Source organism: Heliangelus exortis, chromosome 26 (assembly GCF_036169615.1).
Source record: "Heliangelus exortis chromosome 26, bHelExo1.hap1, whole genome shotgun sequence".
Taxonomy (NCBI): Eukaryota; Metazoa; Chordata; class Aves; order Apodiformes; family Trochilidae; genus Heliangelus; species Heliangelus exortis.
The window spans coordinates 3076537-3089516 of NC_092447.1; the positions used below are offsets into that span (position 1 = coordinate 3076537).

The 12980-nt window shown below is 44.5% G+C and overlaps 1 protein-coding gene across 1 annotated transcript; it reads left to right on the plus strand.

The window, feature by feature from the left end:
- The first annotated feature begins 1193 nt into the window (after window positions 1-1193).
- On the plus strand, window positions 1194-12654 carry CRTAM (cytotoxic and regulatory T cell molecule). The gene is made up of 12 exons (XM_071768901.1): window positions 1194-1389; window positions 3374-3520; window positions 5726-5878; window positions 6049-6180; window positions 8586-8868; window positions 9206-9212; window positions 9273-9369; window positions 9773-9880; window positions 10331-10432; window positions 10818-10961; window positions 11351-11434; window positions 11829-12654. The coding sequence occupies exons 1-12, from the start codon at window positions 1341-1343 to the stop codon at window positions 11957-11959; spliced, it is 1437 nt and encodes a 478-aa protein (XP_071625002.1). The 5' UTR covers window positions 1194-1340; the 3' UTR covers window positions 11960-12654.
- Window positions 12655-12980: the final 326 nt, after the last annotated feature.

Here is a 12980-nt window from a genome sequence, read left to right on the forward strand (position 1 = left end):
TACAGCACACATCTGCCTTCCTGAGCTGGATTTTTCAATCCAGCAGTAGTTTCATCAGCCAAGTTTTATCCTTTCAAACCAGCTACCATATTAAACTTTATGCCCTACAGCTCTGCTTTCCAGTAAAACTGATTATGGTGCAATGAACATAAACACAGCTTTTATCAAATATACACTAACACTGACACAAATCCATACACCTGAAAGCTTGATGAAAAAGGGTTATAATAACTTAGAAATTAAATGCACAATGGATTCATAATTAGACCATTTTGTCCGTGTTACAAATGCACAGCCTTTAAACCATTTTTCTTCTCTTATTGAAGTCAGCTCATTTTGGCAATATTAGTAATTTACTCTTAAACGTTGCCTGAGGAGGATCTGCCAAAGCCTTTTTAGAAGGCTACAACAGGCTTGGCTAAATCTTGTGGTGTTACTGGAACATCACAGAGCCAGGAGACACAAAAATCCTTTCTGTGCCCCAGACTGCTCCTCCAATAACCAGACCTGTGAGGGGACATGGGAAACCCAAATTCTGCCTCTGGGTCCTCTGGGACCTCCCTGGTGCAGTCATCCCTCCCCCCTGTGCTTCAGTGCTCAGCAAACCTTCCCCAACCACCTCACCCCATCCTCTTTTATTCCCCAGAGAGCCACAAACCCCACACAGCAATCACCTTCCCCTCATTATTTCTTTTGCCAGGACGCAGGCAGAGCACAGCAAACCCCCCACATCACACAGCAGGACAAGGTACAGAACTTTTCCCAGGGGTTTCAACCTCACAGCTGGGATTTCAACCTCACAGCTGGGATTTCAACCTCACAGCTGGGATTTCAACCTCACAGCTGGGATTTCAACCTCACAGCTGGGATTTCAAGCCACTTTGCAGCATCCTGCACTGAAGCAGGGTCCCCCAAACCAGCTCCTGGGTGCCTCCCCACCCTGGGGAGTTAAACCCTGCAGGACCCAGGCAGCAGTCACCCCAAACCCGTGGTTCTCTGAACCTTTTTCCTGCTTTCCCCCTCTGTACACCTCTCCCCCACTTTCCTGAGCAAGGCAGAGGTGGAGGAGGTGCAAGGGGAAGTGTCCCCAGGTCTGTCACCCACCAGTTTCACTTTAGAGACCCGTGAGGTCACAGATTTCTCAGCAGTCACCAACACAGAGGAAACAGGGGGCAGGGAGGAGAAGAGAGTGGAACAGCAGAGAAAAGGAAAGGAGGCAGAGCCCCCAGCAGTGATGAAGTCATGGTAAATCTGCTTCCCCCCTGCTGAAAAGGGACCTCTCCTGCACAGCAGCCCCAGCAGAGAGAGGAACCAAGCACCCCAAGCACCCACCCTGCAGCATGACCCTCCCCAGGATGCTACACATCACAGCTCTGGTCCTGATGCAAGGTAAGGGATACACCATGTCTTATCATGATCCCCCCTCCCCACTTTGCAACCAGGTTAGCCTGGAAAACTTGATTTCCAGAGCCAAGCAGCTTTGTTGTTGTTTTCTTGTTGACAACGCTGTGTTGTCACTCTGGTGCTGAATTCCAGCTGACTCCTAAACCCAGCACTGATGAGACCAATTCACCTCCTAACAACATGGGGAAGCAATAGGACATCAGAACTCTCCCTGAAATTTGGACAAGGGATCAGTGCTTACTTTCCATGGCTGGATAGCTGTGTATGCCTTGGTTCATGCATTGTGTAAAAAGTGGCTGAGAGAAACCAGAGAAATTTAGAAAGCATTTGCAAGAAGGACTTTGAGAATGAGGAGCACTTGAAATGCTCAGTCTCATAGAATCCTAGAACTGGCTGGGTTGGAAGGGACCTCAGAGCTCACCAAGTCCAACCCTTGATCCACTCCCCCCGTGGTTCCCAGCCCATGGCACTGAGTGCCACATCCAGGCTCTTTTGAAATATCTCCAGGGATGGAGAATCCACCCCTTCCCTGGGCAGCCCATTCCAATGCCTGATCACCCTCTCCAGAAAGAAATTCTTTCTAATGTCCAACCTAAACCTCCCCTGGCACAACTTGAGACCTCTTGTGCCCTCTTGTCTTGCTGAGAGTTGCCTGGGAAAAGAGCCCAACCTCCCCCTGGCTCCAACCTCCTTTCAGGGAGTTGGAGAGAGTGATGAGGTCTCCCCTGAGCCTCCTCTTCTCCAGCCTCAACACCCCCAGCTCCCTCAGCCCTTCCTCACAGGACTTGTGCTGGATCCCTTCACAGCCTCCTTGCTCTTCTCTGGACCTGCTCCAGCACCTCAAGCTCCTTCCTGAGCTGAGAGGCCCAGAACTGGACACAGGACTCAAGCTGTGGCCTCACCTTACTCCTACCAGAGGACAGAGCTTATATCTGCTTTACTCTGCCTTGCACAGGAGACTGCAAGAGATTTAAGGAAGGAAAGCAGCAAGACAGCTCTGGAAAGCTCAGGATTCTTGCAGGTTTCACTCAGGAACTTTGGAGGGGGAATGCAGGAACAAGCCTGGTGCTGGCGAAGAGTCCCTTTCCCTTCTTAACAAACACTGGAGCAGAAAGCACAACAAAGTCTCAGCAATAGCATCTTTAACCTCCCCCATGCAGAGGGATTGCTAAGAGAGGCCACATCAAATCTCAGTGGCTGAACAAAGCATTCTCTAATACATTTTATTACCACTGATTATCTTTAACAGAAGCCAGGCCTTAAGGAGCTGGCAGTTATAATCTCCTGAACTCGTGCTTGCAGAACCCTTTAAGATTTGCTCTAAATCAGGAACTTCCACTGCAGTACAACCCCCCTGCCCTTAACAGTGCCAGAAACCCCAGCATGATGAATTTGTACTTGCTGACACTTGCTGGCTGCTCTTGGTCATGAGAATTAATTCAGGCTCCTGCTCACAGCTCAAAAATAACTCATTAAACAGGGTGTCCCTGGAGGCTGCAATTTTAAAGATGCACTCAGTGCACTACTTTGAAGTTATGTCAAAACAACAAAGTTCTCTGTGTATTTTCTGGCACCTCAAATAATAGGAACAACTCTGCTCAGTGGCATCCTGCAATTTTTAGCAAGAAATTGTTGCCCTTTCTTGCCATGGAGATGGAGATATCTTGATGCCAGGCTATCTTTGCCAGGTTCCTGGTATCCACACAGTAAAAGTACCACTGCCTGCTGGAACATCTCCCACCCTCAGTGACTACTGGGATGGGCTTGAAGGTCAAAGCCATGTCAAGGAAATTTGATGTCATGGTCTGAAGCTATGACCCCTGATGGAAATTACATAGATGTTGTTTTGGAGGCTGCTTTTTTCTATTTGGAAATAAGAAAGTTGCACATTTCTCTGTGAAAATATGATCACAACTTTTCTTTTTTTTTTTTTTTTTTTTTTTTTACCCCCCCCCCTCATGTCTGGCAGGGGATTTTCCAGGAGCTGGCAGTGAAACTGTGACTCTGAAGGAAGGAGAAGACCTCAACCTCCCTTGCAGCCTCAGCAGTGGGGAGAGTTCTGCCCAGCAGTGGTTAAACCCTCATGGTTTTGCCATTTTCCTGAACACCCAGAGGGGTGAGTGTGAAAACTAAATTCAGCACTTTCCATGGGGGCTGGGGGGTCACTTAGGAGTGGGATTTCCTGGCTCCCACCCATGGCCAGGCTGAATCACCTGCTACCCAACCACTTGAGAAGTTTTTACGTTCAGCTCCTCTCTAGCAGGAAGGTGAGGAAATGGAAACAGCCCCAAGAGTGGTCTGGCATTACAGCTTTTAGCTATGAACTGTTGTTACCACCAACACCCAGAGATTAGCACAGAAAAACCCACTCTTGCCTTACAGGAGAGACAGGAGTGGATGTGCCTGAAAGCCCTGGGTGCTTTTCTGCTAATCAGGGAATTTGATGTAGTGCATCAAGAGGAAATTTTGAGAAAACAAGCAGTGATTTCTGGGGTGTGCTGACAAAGCCAAAGTTACAATTATTATGTTCCCTTCCATTCTCTCCACCCTTAACTCTGCTCCTCTTGCTCCAAATCTGACAGCTCTCCAAGATGAGAACTGCCTTGGTCTTCCCCATTTGTACAGGACCTAATCAGCAGCCCTGCTTGTTAAGGCTTTTAAGCTTTAATGATAATAATGACTGGGATTTATTTATCCAAATGACACTGGATACCCCTCTCCCATTGAAACTGCCCAGCAACTAAGGGTCCACTTCAGTTGCTCTGGGAATCCCAGCCACCAAATCTTGCCATCCACATCAAATCAGTCTATTAATATTTCCTGCAAGTATTGCCAATATCTGTAAATTAAAAGTGTCATGAGGAACTGCTGCTCCTATTTACTCAGTTTCAAGAGCAAGTGGGATGACTGTTGATTAGCAATTTTAAATTACCCATATGAACCAATAGATTAAAACAGAATTTATAAAAAAAAAAAAAAAACAAAAAACAAAACAAAACATCTCAGAGCTGAGCTGACAGCTGATCAATATGAGAAACAGAGCTATTGCAACCCATCCTGTGCTGCTTTGACATCCAGGCTTCCAAAAACCACAGCTGGCTATGGCAGGGCTTTCTCTCCCTTGTTGCAGTCACTTTGTCTGATCACACACCCAAGAATTGCAAGGAGAAAATCATCTCTCCATCATTTACATCTATTTTTGACATATTTCTATGTTCTCAGCATTTTACCCCATAACAGATAATAGGAATGAAGGAATTCTTGCTACAGGCTCTCTACAGCCCTGCCTATAGCCAGACTTTTTTTTTTTTTCTGTGCAAACACTTTGGGACTGAGACACTTTTAGTCCTAGTGAGGATTAAAAACCAAACTTGACACTGCACAAAGACATTTTCATTTTTCTTCTGAATCACCACTGTGAATCCATCACATTTTTTCTCCACTAAACCACTTCAGGAATCAGTTCCCTCCAGTCTCATTGGAGCTTAAAACATGAAAAGCTACCAAGAATCTTACAACACAGTTATTTCAAAACCTTTAATATTTAATCACTTCCATAAATTATAGTACTGTGTGATTCTCTCTAAACTCTGTGTTTTTACAAGACCTCAGCTAAAACCAATGAAAAATAAAAGAGCTTTTGAGGTCTTTTTCTCCCTCATGACTGGCACATATCCACAATTTCAGTTCAATTTAAGAGCAGAAAGTTATACTTTCTGGACTACAATTGCAGAAATAGTCCCTGTGACTTGCTAGAGATAGAAATTTATACAGCAGGGTGCAGATATCTTAGCAGATGGTCTCATGAAAATCAAGGTAGTCAGACACAGAAGCAGCAAAGTAACCAATTAATAAGCAATTAATAAAAGGTGAGTGCTGACCACAGTGTTCATTTAGTTATCATAAAATACACCCAAAGAGGGGAAGTGATTCTTTCAAGGCCAGAGAAGGCTTGGGAAACAGAGAAGGGAAAGGTCCTCAGTTCATCCATGCCCCACGTTCAGAGGTTCTATTACTTTTCTGACTGTATCTAATGTCCTCACACACCAACATTTACTTATGTTTATCCACCATCAAGACCCCAAGCTGCTATAATACCTGGGAACATAGACATAAGACTTCCCTGAAAAGAAAAGCAAGAAAAAACGTGGCATTTTCCCCACTGGGAGCTTACACAACCCCCTCTTCAGTTTTCAGCTGCCTCTGTACTACTGCAGCACCAGCTAGAAACTCATCAAGTGAATTAAAAAAAAAAAATATAATAAAGCCCTGCTCTGATTATCTCTCTTCTGTACCACTACACATTTTCTTTTCCTTGCAGCTTTAAGGGATCAGAGGTACAAACTTGTCCACTATTCAAAAGATGAATTATCCATCCAACTGTCCAACATAACAGTGCATGATGAAGGGGTGTACAAATGCTTCCACTATGGCATCCCATTCAAAAGCAAGAACAAGACTCTTGAGGTATTAGGTAAGTTCCTTCACCCACTCTGTTCCAGAGAAGCAGAACAAAGCCATCCCCTCAGCTCCATGGTTTCATGGTATTTAACATGATTCTGGGCTGAGCTCAGTCCCCCCAAATAATAGGATGTGTGCAGCCATGCATAAAACCATAACCAACTCTAAATCTTATTACTGCAGCTGCTCCTTCTTATCCACTACTGGAAGTATCCCAAAACACAGAAAGAAATATTACATTGTCTTGCTATACCCATGGATGTAAACCACAGCCCCAGGTTACCTGGCTTTTGGACAATGGGATAGAGCTCCCTGGTAAGTGCTAAAGGACCAGGGACTGACTACTAACAATTAATTAAAAAAAAAACAAATCAAAAAGAAAAACAAAACCCAAAACAATTTACTAACAAATCACCAGCCTTGTGTACATATAAAAATTTTGGAGGGTGAATCACCTTTTGCAACACATCAGCTGGGACTTCCCCTCCTCCTCCACTCATGCAGCAGTGGATTAAAACTCCACTTAAACAGAATAAAAACAAGACCTTGGTGGGACAACTTTCACAGCCCCAGTATAACCAGTTAACAAGTCCATTATCACTATTTTCATGTTGTAACCAGGGACCAGGCTTTGCTGAGCAGCTCCCACACACCCACAGCACCCTGCAACACCTTGGGGTGGACACAGACAACTCAGAGCCCCACATAGCTCCATCTAAAACTTGGGAACTCCATCAATAGCAGCTTTTAAGGCCCCTTTTTAATAATAAATACCTCTAACTGTAGCACAGGACATCAGTAGCAAAGCATAAGGAAAATACTCAGAGGTATTAATGCTCCAACAAGCTCCCAGTTGGGTTTTGCATCCTCAAGCCACACACTCAAAGCTCAACCTGAAACCTTCCTCCCACCCCCTCAAGGTGGTTTTTTAGCTAAGAGCTCTAGAATACAACAGAGAAGTGTGCTGGGCTGAATAAAGATAGAAAAAAAAAGGTAGGAAAGAAAAAGAAAAGAAAAAAAAGTCTTGATTTCTTTTTTTCCTTTTTTTTTTTCTTAGCCTTCCTCTAAAAAGGGAGTTTTCCTTAAACTTCAAACACCCTCCTGGCGGGCTGGCTGAGATATACAACACCCAGCTTGGGCACTGAGCACATGAACCCCATCCTCATTTTCCCCATTTCACAAAAAAAAAAAAAAAAAAAAAAAAAAAACAACGAGACTTACCTCGATCACCTCCTCCTCTCGGTACCAAAGCCCCAGGGCGAGCGCTTCCCCTCCTGCCCCAGGGCTCCTATTCCCGGACGGCACCGGGACCGGGTCAGGAGTTCTGGTGCATTCAGCCCACTCCTACCAAATATAACTTCAAATATTTCAAAAGAAAAGTAGCTTCCTTAATTCACCCTTTCTCCAACTTTCCTCCTTTCTGGAGGTGCCTCTGGATAAACGCTGCTCCCTCCCCCTTTTCCCAGCTTTATTCACTTACTGCAAATATTGATACTAATTAGAACCAGCCAGCACAGCTTCATTAGTGGCAGAACCTGAGTTCCACTTGGAACCAGCTGTGATTACTGAGCTGTTGCAAAAATCATAACAAAACCACTTGGAAATCCATGGGGTCATGGTAAAAAAAAAAAAAAAAAAAAAAAAAAAAAAAGGGTTGAGAAATACTGCTCTGTGTGATACAGCAAGTTAGCTGTAAAAGCTGATTTGAAAACAAGGAATTTTTTAATGAAATAAGGGTGTTACCAAAAGAAAACATCAGTTTCTTTCCAGACAACCTCTGCATTACAGGCAGGAGATATTATTTTGCCACCATGGACATTGAAGGTAACACCTTTGTGTCACATGAAATACATCTCTGTTTATTTTTTTCATGTCATATAAATGAGTAAAAGTCAGTATTACCCAGATAACTAGGAACTGCATCAGACAACTTACATGATGACTGAAGGCAAGGTCATATTATTCACAAATATTCACAAATATTTGTGTTTCATTCCCCCCCAGCTGCAAAAGGGAAGGGTGAAACCTGCTTTTTAGGGATAACAAAGGACTTGCCCAAGTTTTCATAGAGTTATAGAAACATTTATTTATTGCAAATGTAATTATTGCACATGAATGCTTACAGTATTTATCAACATGCACAAATATTGCTCAGCTTCTTAGGTGTGAGGTAACAAATCCACAGCTATTAAGACACAAATTCAGTGCCCTTGGACAGCATCAGAACTTTTCTAGGTCTCAGTAGCACAGCAAAACCTCAGCCAGGTCCTTGCCCTGAGGCTCCCCATGGCTGGCACTGCCTAGCTGTGACACACAGCAAAGAAACTTCACATAACCAGCAAAGAAATTTATTACACTCAATAATGACCCAAAGTGCTGGTGCTTTCACCACATTTTGGACATTTGGGGTCTGGACATAGCAGTGCTCTGCAGGGGATTTTTCCCCATGGGAGTCACAGAACTGAGCAGAGGCTTTGGGTTGGGTGCAGGAGATGCAGAGAGGTTTGCACTGAACTGCCAAGAAGGAAAAGATGATCTTGGTGTCTTTGGGCTCCCATTTACACAGTAAATTGTACAAAACTTGTGCAGAGTAAATTGTACACGACTTGTGCACAGAAATGAGGTGCTGCTGGAGCACAGCGATGCAGATTGGGCCTGGAAGGGTTTTCATTAAATTGCTCTTGGCTAGAAGGCACTTAAATGTTTTCTTCCACGGATAGGTGACACTAAGCACAAGCTAGAAGCTGATGGGAAGAAATGGACCACAACCAGCACACTGACAGTCCTGGCCTATGGGCCCAACTCCACAGCCAGCTGCATCATCCAGCACCAAGCACTGGGAGCAGAGAAGCTGATATCATCTTATCGGTTTGAGGACCTCCCTAGGATGGGTACTGAGGGCTCCTTTGGCAAAGACTCTCCCATTTTACTACTCTGGAGTGGTGAAAGTTACACAGATACACAGACAAAGCTAAAGCCCATAGTCTACTTCCCATGTGTGGAGTCTTTTTAAAGGAGAGGGCTACCTGGGGCAAGAGAACTCCAAACGAAGGTTCTGAGGCTCCTTTCTGCTTCCTTAAAATTCATTAACCACTGAGACACAGCAGGCAGATCAGTTCCCTGATGCTGTGGCTAAAATTCAGCTGATGTCTGTCCTAAACATTTCAAGATAACTCAGAGTTTATGTTCTCAAAAATCTGTGAGCTTCCCATGTCTTCTGCATACGGGGCACATCCACCTGGCAAGCTAGCAGGGTGTGAATACTGTCAATTAACACAGAAAATGCTTGTCTAATAATTCTCAGAGTAAGTTTGCCCTCCACCTGTTTACTCACCTTTAGGATTAATGTAATTATTCTCACCTTTAGATTGCCTGATTCAGCAAATGCTCATGAAATGCTCTGACAGTGGTTTTGGCTTTTTTTTTTTTCAGTGACAAAGCCAAATCCTTCACCGACTGCTCTAGAGGTGGATACACAGGTCTCTGGGAACAAGCAACCTCCAGGTAGGCTTCTTTTTAATGAATGCCCAGGTCAGATGAACCCAGGATCTGTCCCCAGGTGCCATCAGCACCGAGGCACATTTTGCACACACAACCTCCAGAACCCCTTTGGTTTCTCCTCAGTGCCCCCAGCAGTGTCAGAGCTGAGCAGCAGCACAGCCCCCACTCCCAGTTTCCCCCCACAGACTGGTAAGGCTTTCACTTCAGTTTTTAACTCATTCTGCATAAAATATATTCAGAGGACAGGGAAACTGAGGGGGGGACTGTAAGGGTAAGCACTGATCAGACAGAGCATCCGAGCAGCCTGGGGCATCCAGGGCAGGTTAAATTTTCATCAGGTTTCATCAGTTCAGTGGAGAAGTGTGTCTTCTGATTTTTGTCTTGTGTTTTGGGGGGGTTCCTTTAGAATCTGAACACCCAGTTGTCCCTTCTGCACTACCAGAGGACTCAGTAGTTGCCAGCTCAGCATCGACACCAACCCATCAAAATTTCCAACCAGATGTCACAGCTACTTGTAAGTTTGGTTTTAAGGTGCAGGAATTTACCAAACCAGGAAAGAAATGCTGCTGAGAGCAGTGTTATTTCCCACATGACAAGAAAGTGTGGAGAATCAAGCACAGCACTGCTTGGTGGTGCAGCCAGACCTCAGTTTTACAGCCATGAACACTGCCAAAGTCTCTCTCCTTGGATGCAGAAGCACTTGGGAGGATCCCAGGCTGGGATTTCTCTGGCCAGTTGCTCTAGGTGGCACTGTACAACAAGGATTCTGTGCACAGAGCAGGCTGCAAGCTGCGGATTTGAGGCTGAGGAGTTTTCCCAGATTTTCCACTGCTCAAATCCCTTGGCTAAAACCCCCATAATTGGGCAAAGGGGCCTTGGACTTCAAAGCTGCTGGGAAAATACAGATTTCTTAAGCATCCCTTGGCCCTTCAGAGAAATATTGTTCTCTTTTCCACTCCTCCAGGGACTCAAACAGCATCCAGAGGCAATGACACAGAGGAACTCTCCAGGACAGAAGCTCCATTACCAAAGGAAAATATAACTGTGATTTCCATCATCACCTGTGGTATGAACTCATGAGTACCCTTCAGCTTCCAAACATGCTGTGAGCTTTCTTACACCAAGGTGGTTCTCTCTGACCACATAAGGTTAATTACATCTCTAGTGCTTGAGGAGAAACCACAGAAACCATTTTTGGCATGAAGAACAAAAGCTAAATTGTACAGTTTGTTAGGCCAGGTTATGAGTCTACCCATTTCAGTAAATTTTTTCTTTTTCACACAAGCAGAAAAAACTTCACCTCATGTCTTAATGTGAAGTCCAATAAGGTGATTTCTGTACTCCCACCATGTTTGTCTGGCCTGGTCCAGGATATATATTTCTTTTCTTAGTTAGCAGAGACTCACAAGAAGCTAATTAACAACACAGACATACACCTGCCTCTTTTGCAGACCAAGATCTGAAATCTGAAGGCACCAAAAAGAAGAATAATTTCCTGCTGCCAAGCTTGGTGGCTGCTCTGCTTTTTGTGCTGCTCATCATTGTCTTGCTGTTCATGAGGAAGCTGAAAAAAGCTCATGGAGTGTGGAAGAGAGGTGGGTGCTGGCTCTGTCAGAGCAACTGCTGACACTGCTTTATTCAGATATTCAGAGGGCTGGAGAGCTGAGGAGTCTGGTAAGTGGAGAGAAGACACAGCTCCTCCAGCCCTTCACTTGAATTTCCTTCTCCCATAGACAGGAGCTGGGATTTGTTGCAAAAATCTATTGAGGCATCCCTGTTCCTTGTAACTCATGGCCTTGGGCCACCCTTCAGCTGACACCAGGTGCCACAAAAGACAATGAAATTGTTGTCCTAAGCCTTTCTTTGAGGTGGTCAAGATGACTGAACCTTCATTTTATGTGTAGCCTCTCAGCATTCTTATGCTCGAGCCAGAGAGTGAGGAAGAGTCACGGGAAGATCTTAACTACGTTTGTTTTCTGCACAGAAAATGATGTTTCAGAGCAAACACTGGAGAGTTATAAATCCAAACCTAATGAAGACAGTCTGGACCACGAGAAGAATGAACAAGGTAAAAAACATTTAGCCAACATAAATGGATTCCTGTTAGAGCATTGCACGTGGCAAGAATAAGGGACCTTGGACAAAACCTTTGTTTATTGCAGTAACTAAGCCACATGAAAAGAGAAAATAGGGGCTTGTAATTACTGTTAAACTATTTACAAAACTTTCCTTCTTCAATTATTTTCATATACAAAGTATTTAAATCAGCTCTAGAACTAATACTAATGCTGTGTAATGTTAGATCACATCATGCTTCTTAGTACTTGCTGTGATGGATGCCCTAACAATTTCTGGGAATGTGTGTAATCCTCTTTTTCTATAACACTAATTAATATGTATTGCAAGCAGGCACAGCTCTCTCCATTTAGCAAATCAGCAATAAATGTGTATTTATCTTCCAGTTGTCAGCCAGAAGCCCAACATGCAATATGTAACAGAAGGCTACGTGGAAACAACACCAAGGAATCCAAGAGGCAAAAACACTGCAGCAAGTGAGAAAGTGTTTGGATGTGGAAAGGAAACAGATGTGTAGCAATGGCAAATGTGTACAAGGGGCAGAAACCCCACTGTTTCCTGACTTTTATATTACAGTGTTCAGGTATCTCTATGATTCCAAAGAGCAGAAGCACAAACTGCTACCCCCAGTCCAAAAACCAGCTGGGAGTGCTTTTCCTAAAACTGTGGGACAGGTAAATGGGACCAGTGCTCCTAGGAATCTATTAGCAATGAACACACTGAATTATCTGTAACCCTCTGAGGATGTAATGCACCACTGCCAGAAACTCATCCACCCCATCTCGTGTCCTCTCAGCAATTAGCAAGGGAAAATGCAATTAACACTGTGGACTGCAAGATATTAAGATATTCATGGAATGCTGCAGCCACCTCTGCAAGCATGGGACTGAGCAGGAAACCCTGGAAGCTGCAAAACCAAGTGGGACTGGGACTGTCTGATTCCCACCCCAAACCTGGACATCCAGATGTATTCAAACAAGGAGGAAAGCATCGTGATGTCCAAAGTGTTAAAAAAAAAAAATAAAAAAGAGGTTGTTCCCCCTTGCCAGGACTCAGTTTCTCATCTGGGCAGTACCAGCATCTCCTCTGTGCTGTACAAGTCTGGGTCAGCACCAGTCTGCAAGAGGCACAGAAACCAAGATTTTGGGTGCTGTAATTACAGTCTCCTAAAGCTTCCAGGGGTGTTACTGAGAATATGGAAGTCTTCACACAGGGGGTTGTTGGCAGGTGTGAAGAGGATGCATGGTACACATGGAACTCCCCAAATCCTCTCCTAGGTGAGCTAGGAGAATCACCAAGACTTTAAATGCACAGAGCCCCACCAGGACCCTTTCCTGCTGCAGAAAAATGGAATTGGACCCCTAAAATAAAGGAAATTCACATTACAAAGGAAAGCTCTATGCTTCTTTTCCTCACTATTATTATTATTTCTCACCAGGAGAAAGAAAAACCGCTGGGAAGTGGCCTGGAATTCCGAATGAAACCAACGAGAGGGGGAGCCACAGAGAGGAGGGGGTCACAATGTCGTAGCCAGGCGG